The 15939-nt window shown below is 49.4% G+C and overlaps 1 protein-coding gene across 1 annotated transcript in view; it reads left to right on the forward strand.

Annotated features, from left to right (window-relative positions):
- The window catches only part of NR5A2 (nuclear receptor subfamily 5 group A member 2), a 119931-nt gene extending 104266 nt beyond the window's left edge, over positions 1-15665 (forward strand). The window contains 1 exon segment of the mRNA XM_075617061.1: positions 12461-15665. Within this exon segment, the coding sequence (XP_075473176.1) occupies positions 12461-12708 (248 nt within the window). The 3' untranslated portion in view covers positions 12709-15665.
- The last annotated feature ends 274 nt before the right edge of the window (positions 15666-15939 follow it).

Raw genomic sequence — 15939 nt, forward strand, 5'->3', positions numbered from 1 at the left:
CTTAACCATGTCACTGCCATTAGTACACTTTGCCCCTAGGAGGTACTGACCCCTTAACCATGTCACTGCCATTTGTACACTTTGGCTCTAGGAGGGACTGATCCCTTAAACATGTCACTGCCATTAGTACACTTTGCCCCTGGGAGGGACTGATCCCTTAAACATGTCACTGCCATTAGTACACTTAGCTCCTAGGAGGGACTGACCCCTTAACCATGTCACTGCCATTAGTACACTTAGCTCCTAGGAGGGACTGACCCCTTAACCATGTCACTGCCATTAGTACACTTTGCCCCTAGGAGGTACTGACCCCTTAACCATGTCACTGCCATTTGTACACTTTGGCTCTAGGAGGGACTGATCCCTTAAACATGTCACTGCCATTAGTACACTTTGCCCCTAGGAGGGACTGATCCCTTAAACATGTCACTGCCATTAGTACACTTAGCTCCTAGGAGGGTCTGACCCCTAAACCATGTCACTGCCATTAGTACACTTTGCTCCTAGGAGGGTCTGACCCCTTAACCATGTCACTGCCATTAGTACACTTTGCTCCTAGGAGGGACTGACCCCTTAACCATGTCACTGCCATTAGTACACTTTGCCCCTAGGAGTGACTGACCCCTTAACCATGTCACTGCCATTAGTACACTTTGCTCCTAGGAGGGTCTGACCCCGTAACCATGTCACTGCCATTAGTACACTTTGCCCCTAGGAGGGACTGACCCCTTAACCATGTCACTGCCATTAGTACACTTTGCCCCTAGGAGGGTCTGACCCCTTAACCATGTCACTGCCATTAGTACACTTTGCCCCTAGGAGGGACTGACCCCTTAACCATGTCACTGCCATTAGTACACTTTGCCCCTAGGAGGGACTGACCCCTTAACCATGTCACTGCCATTAGTACACTTTGCCCCTAGGAGGGACTGACCCCTTAACCATGTCACTGCCATTAGTACACTTGCCCCTAGGAGGGACTGACCCCTTAACCATGTCACTGCCATTAGTACCCTTTGCCCCTAGGAGAGACTGACCCCTTAACCATGTCACTGCCATTAGTACACTTTGCCCCTAGGAGGGTCTGACCCCTTAACCATGTCACTGCCATTAGTACACTTTGCCCCTAGGAGTGACTGACCCCTTAACCATGTCACTGCCATTAGTACACTTTGCTCCTAGGAGGGTCTGACCCCTTAACCATGTCACTGCCATTAGTACACTTTGCTCCTAGGAGGGTCTGACCCCTTAACCATGTCACTGCCATTAGTACACTTTGCCCCTAGGAGGGACTGACCCCTTAACCATGTCACTGCCATTAGTACCCTTTGCCCCTAGGAGAGACTGACCCCTTAACCATGTCACTGCCATTAGTACACTTTGCCCCTAGGAGGGTCTGACCCCTTAACCATGTCACTGCCATTAGTACACTTTGCCCCTAGGAGTGACTGACCCCTTAACCATGTCACTGCCATTAGTACACTTTGCTCCTAGGAGGGTCTGACCCCTTAACCATGTCACTGCCATTAGTACACTTTGCCCCTAGGAGGGACTGACCCCTTAACCATGTCACTGCCATTAGTACACTTTGCCCCTAGGAGGGTCTGACCCCTTAACCATGTCACTGCCATTAGTACACTTTGCCCCTAGGAGGGACTGACCCCTTAACCATGTCACTGCCATTAGTACACTTTGCTCCTAGGAGGGTCTGACCCCTTAACCATGTCACTGCCATTAGTACACTTTGCCCCTAGGAGGGACTGACCCCTTAACCATGTCACTGCCATTAGTACACTTGCCCCTAGGAGGGACTGACCCCTTAACCATGTCACTGCCATTAGTACACTTGGCTCCTAGGAGGGACTGACCCCTTAACCATGTCACTGCCATTAGTACACTTTTCCCCTAGGAGGGACTGACCCCTTAACCATGTCACTGCCATTAGTACACTTTGCCCCTAGGAGGGACTGACCCCTTAACCATGTCACTGCCATTTGTACACTTTGGCTCTAGGAGGGACTGATCCCTTAAACATGTCACTGCCATTAGTACACTTTGCCCCTAGGAGGGACTGATCCCTTAAACATGTCACTGCCATTAGTACACTTAGCTCCTAGGAGGGACTGACCCCTTAACCATGTCACTGCCATTAGTACACTTTGCTCCTAGGAGGGTCTGACCCCTTAACCATGTCACTGCCATTAGTACACTTTGCTCCTAGGAGGGACTGACCCCTTAACCATGTCACTGCCATTAGTACACTTTGCCCCTAGGAGGGACTGACCCCTTAACCATGTCACTGCCATTAGTACACTTGCCTCTAGGAGGGACTGACCCCTTAACCATGTCACTGCCATTAGTACCCTTTGCCCCTAGGAGAGACTGACCCCTTAACCATGTCACTGCCATTAGTACACTTTGCCCCTAGGAGGGTCTGACCCCTTAACCATGTCACTGCCATTAGTACACTTTGCCCCTAGGAGTGACTGACCCCTTAACCATGTCACTGCCATTAGTACACTTTGCTCCTAGGAGGGTCTGACCCCTTAACCATGTCACTGCCATTAGTACACTTTGCTCCTAGGAGGGTCTGACCCCTTAACCATGTCACTGCCATTAGTACACTTTGCCCCTAGGAGGGACTGACCCCTTAACCATGTCACTGCCATTAGTACCCTTTGCCCCTAGGAGAGACTGACCCCTTAACCATGTCACTGCCATTAGTACACTTTGCCCCTAGGAGGGTCTGACCCCTTAACCATGTCACTGCCATTAGTACACTTTGCCCCTAGGAGTGACTGACCCCTTAACCATGTCACTGCCATTAGTACACTTTGCTCCTAGGAGGGTCTGACCCCTTAACCATGTCACTGCCATTAGTACACTTTGCCCCTAGGAGGGACTGACCCCTTAACCATGTCACTGCCATTAGTACACTTTGCCCCTAGGAGGGTCTGACCCCTTAACCATGTCACTGCCATTAGTACACTTTGCCCCTAGGAGGGACTGACCCCTTAACCATGTCACTGCCATTAGTACACTTTGCTCCTAGGAGGGTCTGACCCCTTAACCATGTCACTGCCATTAGTACACTTTGCCCCTAGGAGGGACTGACCCCTTAACCATGTCACTGCCATTAGTACACTTGCCCCTAGGAGGGACTGACCCCTTAACCATGTCACTGCCATTAGTACACTTGGCTCCTAGGAGGGACTGACCCCTTAACCATGTCACTGCCATTAGTACACTTTTCCCCTAGGAGGGACTGACCCCTTAACCATGTCACTGCCATTAGTACACTTTGCCCCTAGGAGGGACTGACCCCTTAACCATGTCACTGCCATTTGTACACTTTGGCTCTAGGAGGGACTGATCCCTTAAACATGTCACTGCCATTAGTACACTTTGCCCCTAGGAGGGACTGATCCCTTAAACATGTCACTGCCATTAGTACACTTAGCTCCTAGGAGGGACTGACCCCTTAACCATGTCACTGCCATTAGTACACTTTGCTCCTAGGAGGGTCTGACCCCTTAACCATGTCACTGCCATTAGTACACTTTGCCCCTAGGAGGGACTGACCCCTTAACCATGTCACTGCCATTAGTACACTTTGCCCCTAGGAGGGTCTGACCCCTTAACCATGTCACTGCCATTAGTACACTTTGCCCCTAGGAGGGACTGACCCCTTAACCATGTCACTGCCATTAGTACACTTTGCTCCTAGGAGGGTCTGACCCCTTAACCATGTCACTGCCATTAGTACACTTTGCCCCTAGGAGGGACTGACCCCTTAACCATGTCACTGCCATTAGTACACTTGCCCCTAGGAGGGACTGACCCCTTAACCATGTCACTGCCATTAGTACACTTGGCTCCTAGGAGGGACTGACCCCTTAACCATGTCACTGCCATTAGTACACTTTGCCCCTAGGAGGGACTGACCCCTTAACCATGTCACTGCCATTAGTACACTTTGCCCCTAGGAGGTACTGACCCCTTAACCATGTCACTGCCATTTGTACACTTTGGCTCTAGGAGGGACTGATCCCTTAAACATGTCACTGCCATTAGTACACTTTGCCCCTGGGAGGGACTGATCCCTTAAACATGTCACTGCCATTAGTACACTTAGCTCCTAGGAGGGACTGACCCCTTAACCATGTCACTGCCATTAGTACACTTAGCTCCTAGGAGGGACTGACCCCTTAACCATGTCACTGCCATTAGTACACTTTGCCCCTAGGAGGTACTGACCCCTTAACCATGTCACTGCCATTTGTACACTTTGGCTCTAGGAGGGACTGATCCCTTAAACATGTCACTGCCATTAGTACACTTTGCCCCTAGGAGGGACTGATCCCTTAAACATGTCACTGCCATTAGTACACTTAGCTCCTAGGAGGGTCTGACCCCTAAACCATGTCACTGCCATTAGTACACTTTGCTCCTAGGAGGGTCTGACCCCTTAACCATGTCACTGCCATTAGTACACTTTGCTCCTAGGAGGGACTGACCCCTTAACCATGTCACTGCCATTAGTACACTTTGCCCCTAGGAGTGACTGACCCCTTAACCATGTCACTGCCATTAGTACACTTTGCTCCTAGGAGGGTCTGACCCCGTAACCATGTCACTGCCATTAGTACACTTTGCCCCTAGGAGGGACTGACCCCTTAACCATGTCACTGCCATTAGTACACTTTGCCCCTAGGAGGGTCTGACCCCTTAACCATGTCACTGCCATTAGTACACTTTGCCCCTAGGAGGGACTGACCCCTTAACCATGTCACTGCCATTAGTACACTTTGCCCCTAGGAGGGACTGACCCCTTAACCATGTCACTGCCATTAGTACACTTTGCCCCTAGGAGGGACTGACCCCTTAACCATGTCACTGCCATTAGTACACTTGCCCCTAGGAGGGACTGACCCCTTAACCATGTCACTGCCATTAGTACCCTTTGCCCCTAGGAGAGACTGACCCCTTAACCATGTCACTGCCATTAGTACACTTTGCCCCTAGGAGGGTCTGACCCCTTAACCATGTCACTGCCATTAGTACACTTTGCCCCTAGGAGTGACTGACCCCTTAACCATGTCACTGCCATTAGTACACTTTGCTCCTAGGAGGGTCTGACCCCTTAACCATGTCACTGCCATTAGTACACTTTGCTCCTAGGAGGGTCTGACCCCTTAACCATGTCACTGCCATTAGTACACTTTGCCCCTAGGAGGGACTGACCCCTTAACCATGTCACTGCCATTAGTACCCTTTGCCCCTAGGAGAGACTGACCCCTTAACCATGTCACTGCCATTAGTACACTTTGCCCCTAGGAGGGTCTGACCCCTTAACCATGTCACTGCCATTAGTACACTTTGCCCCTAGGAGTGACTGACCCCTTAACCATGTCACTGCCATTAGTACACTTTGCTCCTAGGAGGGTCTGACCCCTTAACCATGTCACTGCCATTAGTACACTTTGCCCCTAGGAGGGACTGACCCCTTAACCATGTCACTGCCATTAGTACACTTTGCCCCTAGGAGGGTCTGACCCCTTAACCATGTCACTGCCATTAGTACACTTTGCCCCTAGGAGGGACTGACCCCTTAACCATGTCACTGCCATTAGTACACTTTGCTCCTAGGAGGGTCTGACCCCTTAACCATGTCACTGCCATTAGTACACTTTGCCCCTAGGAGGGACTGACCCCTTAACCATGTCACTGCCATTAGTACACTTGCCCCTAGGAGGGACTGACCCCTTAACCATGTCACTGCCATTAGTACACTTGGCTCCTAGGAGGGACTGACCCCTTAACCATGTCACTGCCATTAGTACACTTTTCCCCTAGGAGGGACTGACCCCTTAACCATGTCACTGCCATTAGTACACTTTGCCCCTAGGAGGGACTGACCCCTTAACCATGTCACTGCCATTTGTACACTTTGGCTCTAGGAGGGACTGATCCCTTAAACATGTCACTGCCATTAGTACACTTTGCCCCTAGGAGGGACTGATCCCTTAAACATGTCACTGCCATTAGTACACTTAGCTCCTAGGAGGGACTGACCCCTTAACCATGTCACTGCCATTAGTACACTTTGCTCCTAGGAGGGTCTGACCCCTTAACCATGTCACTGCCATTAGTACACTTTGCTCCTAGGAGGGACTGACCCCTTAACCATGTCACTGCCATTAGTACACTTTGCCCCTAGGAGGGACTGACCCCTTAACCATGTCACTGCCATTAGTACACTTGCCTCTAGGAGGGACTGACCCCTTAACCATGTCACTGCCATTAGTACCCTTTGCCCCTAGGAGAGACTGACCCCTTAACCATGTCACTGCCATTAGTACACTTTGCCCCTAGGAGGGTCTGACCCCTTAACCATGTCACTGCCATTAGTACACTTTGCCCCTAGGAGTGACTGACCCCTTAACCATGTCACTGCCATTAGTACACTTTGCTCCTAGGAGGGTCTGACCCCTTAACCATGTCACTGCCATTAGTACACTTTGCTCCTAGGAGGGTCTGACCCCTTAACCATGTCACTGCCATTAGTACACTTTGCCCCTAGGAGGGACTGACCCCTTAACCATGTCACTGCCATTAGTACCCTTTGCCCCTAGGAGAGACTGACCCCTTAACCATGTCACTGCCATTAGTACACTTTGCCCCTAGGAGGGTCTGACCCCTTAACCATGTCACTGCCATTAGTACACTTTGCCCCTAGGAGTGACTGACCCCTTAACCATGTCACTGCCATTAGTACACTTTGCTCCTAGGAGGGTCTGACCCCTTAACCATGTCACTGCCATTAGTACACTTTGCCCCTAGGAGGGACTGACCCCTTAACCATGTCACTGCCATTAGTACACTTTGCCCCTAGGAGGGTCTGACCCCTTAACCATGTCACTGCCATTAGTACACTTTGCCCCTAGGAGGGACTGACCCCTTAACCATGTCACTGCCATTAGTACACTTTGCTCCTAGGAGGGTCTGACCCCTTAACCATGTCACTGCCATTAGTACACTTTGCCCCTAGGAGGGACTGACCCCTTAACCATGTCACTGCCATTAGTACACTTGCCCCTAGGAGGGACTGACCCCTTAACCATGTCACTGCCATTAGTACACTTGGCTCCTAGGAGGGACTGACCCCTTAACCATGTCACTGCCATTAGTACACTTTTCCCCTAGGAGGGACTGACCCCTTAACCATGTCACTGCCATTAGTACACTTTGCCCCTAGGAGGGACTGACCCCTTAACCATGTCACTGCCATTTGTACACTTTGGCTCTAGGAGGGACTGATCCCTTAAACATGTCACTGCCATTAGTACACTTTGCCCCTAGGAGGGACTGATCCCTTAAACATGTCACTGCCATTAGTACACTTAGCTCCTAGGAGGGACTGACCCCTTAACCATGTCACTGCCATTAGTACACTTTGCTCCTAGGAGGGTCTGACCCCTTAACCATGTCACTGCCATTAGTACACTTTGCTCCTAGGAGGGTCTGACCCCTTAACCATGTCACTGCCATTAGTACACTTTGCCCCTAGGAGTGACTGACCCCTTAACCATGTCACTGCCATTAGTACACTTTGCTCCTAGGAGGGTCTGACCCCTTAACCATGTCACTGCCATTAGTACACTTTGCCCCTAGGAGGGACTGACCCCTTAACCATGTCACTGCCATTAGTACACTTTGCCCCTAGGAGGGTCTGACCCCTTAACCATGTCACTGCCATTAGTACACTTTGCCCCTAGGAGGGACTGACCCCTTAACCATGTCACTGCCATTAGTACACTTTGCTCCTAGGAGGGTCTGACCCCTTAACCATGTCACTGCCATTAGTACACTTTGCTCCTAGGAGGGTATGACCCCTTAACCATGTCACTGCCATTAGTACACTTTGCCCCTAGGAGGGACTGACCCCTTAACCATGTCACTGCCATTAGTACACTTTGCCCCTAGGAGGGTCTGACCCCTTAACCATGTCACTGCCATTAGTACACTTTGCCCCTAGGAGGGACTGACCCCTTAACCATGTCACTGCCATTAGTACACTTTGCTCCTAGGAGGGTCTGACCCCTTAACCATGTCACTGCCATTAGTACACTTTGCCCCTAGGAGGGACTGACCCCTTAACCATGTCACTGCCATTAGTACACTTGCCCCTAGGAGGGACTGACCCCTTAACCATGTCACTGCCATTAGTACACTTGGCTCCTAGGAGGGACTGACCCCTTAACCATGTCACTGCCATTAGTACACTTTGCCCCTAGGAGGGACTGACCCCTTAACCATGTCACTGCCATTAGTACACTTTGCCCCTAGGAGGTACTGACCCCTTAACCATGTCACTGCCATTTGTACACTTTGGCTCTAGGAGGGACTGATCCCTTAAACATGTCACTGCCATTAGTACACTTTGCCCCTAGGAGGGACTGATCCCTTAAACATGTCACTGCCATTAGTACACTTAGCTCCTAGGAGGGACTGACCCCTTAACCATGTCACTGCCATTAGTACACTTAGCTCCTAGGAGGGACTGACCCCTTAACCATGTCACTGCCATTAGTACACTTTGCCCCTAGGAGGTACTGACCCCTTAACCATGTCACTGCCATTTGTACACTTTGGCTCTAGGAGGGACTGATCCCTTAAACATGTCACTGCCATTAGTACACTTTGCCCCTAGGAGGGACTGATCCCTTAAACATGTCACTGCCATTAGTACACTTAGCTCCTAGGAGGGTCTGACCCCTAAACCATGTCTCTGCCATTAGTACACTTTGCTCCTAGGAGGGTCTGACCCCTTAACCATGTCACTGCCATTAGTACACTTTGCCCCTAGGAGTGACTGACCCCTTAACCATGTCACTGCCATTAGTACACTTTGCTCCTAGGAGGGTCTGACCCCTTAACCATGTCACTGCCATTAGTACACTTTGCCCCTAGGAGGGACTGACCCCTTAACCATGTCACTGCCATTAGTACACTTTGCCCCTAGGAGGGTCTGACCCCTTAACCATGTCACTGCCATTAGTACACTTTGCCCCTAGGAGGGACTGACCCCTTAACCATGTCACTGCCATTAGTACACTTTGCCCCTAGGAGGGACTGACCCCTTAACCATGTCACTGCCATTAGTACACTTTGCCCCTAGGAGGGACTGACCCCTTAACCATGTCACTGCCATTAGTACACTTGCCCCTAGGAGGGACTGACCCCTTAACCATGTCACTGCCATTAGTACCCTTTGCCCCTAGGAGAGACTGACCCCTTAACCATGTCACTGCCATTAGTACACTTTGCCCCTAGGAGGGTCTGACCCCTTAACCATGTCACTGCCATTAGTACACTTTGCCCCTAGGAGGGACTGACCCCTTAACCATGTCACTGCCATTAGTACACTTTGCCCCTAGGAGGGTCTGACCCCTTAACCATGTCACTGCCATTAGTACACTTTGCCCCTAGGAGGGACTGACCCCTTAACCATGTCACTGCCATTAGTACACTTTGCTCCTAGGAGGGTCTGACCCCTTAACCATGTCACTGCCATTAGTACACTTTGCCCCTAGGAGGGACTGACCCCTTAACCATGTCACTGCCATTAGTACACTTGCCCCTAGGAGGGACTGACCCCTTAACCATGTCACTGCCATTAGTACACTTGGCTCCTAGGAGGGACTGACCCCTTAACCATGTCACTGCCATTAGTACACTTTGCCCCTAGGAGGGACTGACCCCTTAACCATGTCACTGCCATTAGTACACTTTGCCCCTAGGAGGGACTGACCCCTTAACCATGTCACTGCCATTTGTACACTTTGGCTCTATGAGGGACTGATCCCTTAAACATGTCACTGCCATTAGTACACTTTGCCCCTAGGAGGGACTGATCCCTTAAACATGTCACTGCCATTAGTACACTTAGCTCCTAGGAGGGACTGACCCCTTAACCATGTCACTGCCATTAGTACACTTTGCTCCTAGGAGGGTCTGACCCCTTAACCATGTCACTGCCATTAGTACACTTTGCTCCTAGGAGGGTCTGACCCCTTAACCATGTCACTGCCATTAGTACACTTTGCCCCTAGGAGTGACTGACCCCTTAACCATGTCACTGCCATTAGTACACTTTGCTCCTAGGAGGGTCTGACCCCTTAACCATGTCACTGCCATTAGTACACTTTGCCCCTAGGAGGGACTGACCCCTTAACCATGTCACTGCCATTAGTACACTTTGCCCCTAGGAGGGTCTGACCCCTTAACCATGTCACTGCCATTAGTACACTTTGCCCCTAGGAGGGACTGACCCCTTAACCATGTCACTGCCATTAGTACACTTTGCCCCTAGGAGGGACTGACCCCTTAACCATGTCACTGCCATTAGTACACTTTGCCCCTAGGAGGGACTGACCCCTTAACCATGTCACTGCCATTAGTACACTTGCCCCTAGGAGGGACTGACCCCTTAACCATGTCACTGCCATTAGTACCCTTTGCCCCTAGGAGAGACTGACCCCTTAACCATGTCACTGCCATTAGTACACTTTGCCCCTAGGAGGGTCTGACCCCTTAACCATGTCACTGCCATTAGTACACTTTGCCCCTAGGAGTGACTGACCCCTTAACCATGTCACTGCCATTAGTACACTTTGCTCCTAGGAGGGTCTGACCCCTTAACCATGTCACTGCCATTAGTACACTTTGCCCCTAGGAGGGACTGACCCCTTAACCATGTCACTGCCATTAGTACACTTTGCCCCTAGGAGGGTCTGACCCCTTAACCATGTCACTGCCATTAGTACACTTTGCCCCTAGGAGGGACTGACCCCTTAACCATGTCACTGCCATTAGTACACTTTGCTCCTAGGAGGGTCTGACCCCTTAACCATGTCACTGCCATTAGTACACTTTGCCCCTAGGAGGGACTGACCCCTTAACCACGTCACTGCCATTAGTACACTTGCCCCTAGGAGGGACTGACCCCTTAACCATGTCACTGCCATTAGTACACTTGGCTCCTAGGAGGGACTGACCCCTTAACCATGTCACTGCCATTAGTACACTTTGCCCCTAGGAGGGACTGACCCCTTAACCATATCACTGCCATTAGTACACTTTGCCCCTAGGAGGGACTGACCCCTTAACCATGTCACTGCCATTTGTACACTTTGGCTCTAGGAGGGACTGATCCCTTAAACATGTCACTGCCATTAGTACACTTTGCCCCTAGGAGGGACTGATCCCTTAAACATGTCACTGCCATTAGTACACTTAGCTCCTAGGAGGGACTGACCCCTTAACCTTGTCACTGCCATTAGTACACTTTGCTCCTAGGAGGGTCTGACCCCTTAACCATGTCACTGCCATTAGTACACTTTGCTCCTAGGAGGGTCTGACCCCTTAACCATGTCACTGCCATTAGTACACTTTGCCCCTAGGAGTGACTGACCCCTTAACCATGTCACTGCCATTAGTACACTTTGCTCCTAGGAGGGTCTGACCCCTTAACCATGTCACTGCCATTAGTACACTTTGCCCCTAGGAGGGACTGACCCCTTAACCATGTCACTGCCATTAGTACACTTTGCCCCTAGGAGGGTCTGACCCCTTAACCATGTCACTGCCATTAGTACACTTTGCCCCTAGGAGGGACTGACCCCTTACCCATGTCACTGCCATTAGTACACTTTGCTCCTAGGAGGGTCTGACCCCTTAACCATGTCACTGCCATTAGTACACTTTGCCCCTAGGAGGGACTGACCCCTTAACCATGTCACTGCCATTAGTACACTTGCCCCTAGGAGGGACTGACCCCTTAACCATGTCACTGCCATTAGTACACTTGGCTCCTAGGAGGGACTGACCCCTTAACCATGTCACTGCCATTAGTACACTTTGCCCCTAGGAGGGACTGACCCCTTAACCATGTCACTGCCATTAGTACACTTTGCCCCTAGGAGGGACTGACCCCTTAACCATGTCACTGCCATTTGTACACTTTGGCTCTAGGAGGGACTGATCCCTTAAACATGTCACTGCCATTAGTACACTTTGCCCCTAGGAGGGACTGATCCCTTAAACATGTCACTGCCATTAGTACACTTAGCTCCTAGGAGGGACTGACCCCTTAACCATGTCACTGCCATTAGTACACTTTGCCCCTAGGATGGACTGACCCCTTAACCATGTCACTGCCATTAGTACACTTTGCCCCTAGGAAGGACTGACCCCTTAACCATGTCACTGCCATTAGTACACTTTGCCCCTAGGATGGACTGACCCCTTAACCATGTCACTGCCATTAGTACACTTTGCCCCTAGGAGGGACTGACCCCTTAACCATGTCACTGCCATTAGTACACATTGCCCCTAGGAGGGGCTGATCCCTTTCAACATTTTGTGAATTAATTGTGGATTTTGTCTTTTTATTTAGATGTAAAAAATCTGGAGAACTTTCAGCTGGTGGAAGGTGTACAAGAACAAGTGAACGCTGCTCTTCTGGACTATACTATGTGCAATTACCCACAACAAACAGACAAATTTGGGCAGCTGTTGCTACGGTTACCCGAAATTCGAGCTATCAGCTTACAGGCCGAAGAATATCTATATTATAAACACCTCAACGGGGACGTGCCGTGCAATAACCTTCTCATTGAAATGCTTCACGCAAAGAGGGCCTGAGTTTTCACCGAACCGACCATAAATATGTACAAAGACTCTTTACGTTTCAAGACATTTAAAAGTAAAAAAAATAAATAGTATAATAATCAAATTCTTAATAGTAATAAGTGATACATCAGGGTATTTGTTTTTCAAACTGTGAATGACATTACATATCCCAGAAAAGGAATCTGTACGGGACTTTCTGACTGAATTCAACATGGCCGACCGAGCGGAATTCAAAATGGCCGAACTGTTGTTCCTCTTCTAGGAGGAAGTGGACACTTTGAGACTGGGCTGCTTAACTAACTGTATGTTTCAGAGATCAGAGATGAGTTCCACATTCAAGGCTCCCACTGAGTTAACATATATATATATATATAGTTATACTGAGTACGTCCATGTATTTCCAAGTGTGTTTGGTCAAAAAGATACAAACAAAAACCTATATTTGCATGTAATTTCCTCCCGGTTTAGATGGTGACGTGGGGTTAACGGCGCCTCCTCAGCACAACAGACCAGGGCCAGCTGGAAGACGCACAGAGATACTCGGTATAAATATGCAGCGCGGCAGCCGTGGACTCATAAAACAAGAGGGCTTCCATCCCCAAGAGTCTACGTTGCCGTCTTAGAGATATTTACCTGGGTACCCCACGCACCTTCAAAAACGCCCCTCCACGCCACCCACAAATAAAGAGGCCACAGCGCTGTGTTTTCGGCGGGAAAGAGAGTGTGTGCCCAGTATTTTCTCCTCACTGTGTTCATTTTGGCGGTCACTTTTCTGCGTACTAAACCGTTTGGCGTAAGTTACGAGCTGCTCCCACAGGTCTGACATCTTATCGGAGGCCAGATTTCTACCCACATGATGACGGTACAAAGCGGTACAGAGTACCACCACTTTCTATTTCTTTATCTAGAGACCTGCAATTACAGCTTCTTCTTTTTTTTATTTTATTTTTATTAAATGTCAATTGAATTTATTTGTAGAAAAATTCCTGTTCTTTTCTATCGGATTTCTTTTTGTATTTTTTTCGCCCCTCTTTGCCACTTCCATGCCCACGCTGCCCCTTCCGTTATCACGCCCCAGGGGGGAGGGGGGAGGGGGCGACGAGGACATCTAAGTCTTCTTCCGTTTTTTTTCCCACAACACTATTCCAGTAGTTGGAGAAAGAGAGACGATTTGATGCAGGTAGTGGCGCCTTTTAGTGGAGCGAGATAAAAATGGTGTTCCACCACAAAGCAGGAAACTCATTGAATCGTCCAGGTTAATTAACCCAATAACGCCCGGTTTTGTCTCATACCGGTGTAGCAGAAAGCCCCCGTTTCAAGGGCGTTTTTGCCGCAACGATAATATTTAAGCCAAAGTTCGCTGTATCTTAAGCAAAATGTCTTATTTTTAATCAGTATTAAAAAGTTGTGACCTATTCCCATTCCGTTGGTTGTTGTACAGGGAAACTGCACAGGTGTATATTTCAAATAAAGTATTAATACTTTGCATACGGACAAAAATATGTGGCAGGTTGTTTTAAAGATGGCTGCCGGGTCGCGTCTCTGGGCTGCCGACGGTGGGCGTCTCCAAAGAGGCCGCATAGTGTTTACATTCAAGAGCTGTGATGATTTTTTTTTCTTCTCTCGTTTGTGCTTGGTCATCGATTTCGGGAAGCGCTGAAATCTAACCGCCAATCTTCTTCTTTTATTATTTTCCGCGGGCTACGGGACATTGTATGTGTGTCGTCTGAAGAGCGCTTTGCATCTGGATCATGCAGAGGAAGTATCAATCACTAAGCAGTGTTAGGCCCAGATCCACTAAGCGCGGTTAAATCCGGGGGGCTCATAACGGGACGTTACCTAACCAGGAGCGGGCGTGGTGTTCCCAGAGGCCACCGTGTCTCCTCACAGCTAATTATATGCAGACGCAGCGTCCGTTCTACATGTCATTAGCATGGGGTTACCGTCACGTTATTGTAGCATCATGTGGTGTTATCTCCCAGTAACGTGACGGTGAGTATGTCTTAGTGTTACTCCCGTCCCGAGCCGGAAATAGGGGTTTATCTCACGATGAGAGAGGGAAATAACGCTATGTTAGTTATATCACCTCACTGTGGGGTTACCCCCATCCAGACCCGGAAATAGGGGTTTATCTCACGGTGAGAGAGGGAAATAACACTACGTTAGTTATATCACCTCACTTTGGGGTTACCCCCACCCAGACCCTATAATAACCCTATGTCAGCGTCTAGATGTGAGTAACGCCACGTTTATGTATGATCTAACTAACGTCACACTAAGTCCCTGCATTAACCTTAACGGGCTTTAGTGGGTATGCCACGTTATGATAATGCCTCATTTGCATGTAATTTGCATGTCATTATCACTTACCGGCCGTTAGAATTACCGCTTTACTCTTTACGGCAGAAAGCACAGCTTCACGTGACCAGATTGTCCTTTGAAGATACTTCGTTAGTACTAACGTGAAGCCACGTGACCCAATGCAGCTGTGGGGATGTGGGCCTGGGTATCAGTCACTTGCAGAGCACTGTGTACCTGTATTACGCTACGCGTTTCGCATCGGTAACCCACAGAGAAACGCGCCCCGCCCGATAACTGCACGGGTTCCCTTCCTACTGGCAGCACCATCGTCTGCGGAAACCTGTCCCGTTGCTCCCTGCCGGCTCTGCGAATCATTTAATTTTTTTACGGAATCGCGCCGCTTATAATTCCAATTCTAATTTATTCACCTTTCTGTAAGATATATCCATAAATAAAGAAGCCAAATATATCATTCGACCCCGTGGCGTGTTTCATCCCTTGGGGACAGTTTCAGGGTTGTTCATTTTTTTCATACTGTGTCTTTAAATCTCCCGAAAATCCAGCTGTCGCAGTGTCCTGCTACTAAGAATACGACTACTGTTTAATTTACAATCCCAGGGACCACTACTTTTTACTCGCACACCTCCATTTCCACCTTCTCTATAAAAAACAATGTCTTCATTTGTCTATGAATAGCGTTACAGAACATTATTATAAAGTAACGGTGCCCCCCACATTTTTACCTGAGCCAGTGGTTTCAAAGAAGCTCATCTGTGGACCCCCATGTCCAGACACCCCACCAGGGCCCCAGATCTTTGTTGTTTGTTTCGTGCTGGTATTGACACACACAAAAACTACAAACATGGCGGCTGGACTACCAACATGGCGGCTGGACTACAAACATGGCAGCTGAACTACAAACATGGCGGTTGAACTACAAAC

The sequence above is a fragment of the Ascaphus truei genome, chromosome 10, assembly GCF_040206685.1.
Source record: "Ascaphus truei isolate aAscTru1 chromosome 10, aAscTru1.hap1, whole genome shotgun sequence".
Taxonomy (NCBI): Eukaryota; Metazoa; Chordata; class Amphibia; order Anura; family Ascaphidae; genus Ascaphus; species Ascaphus truei.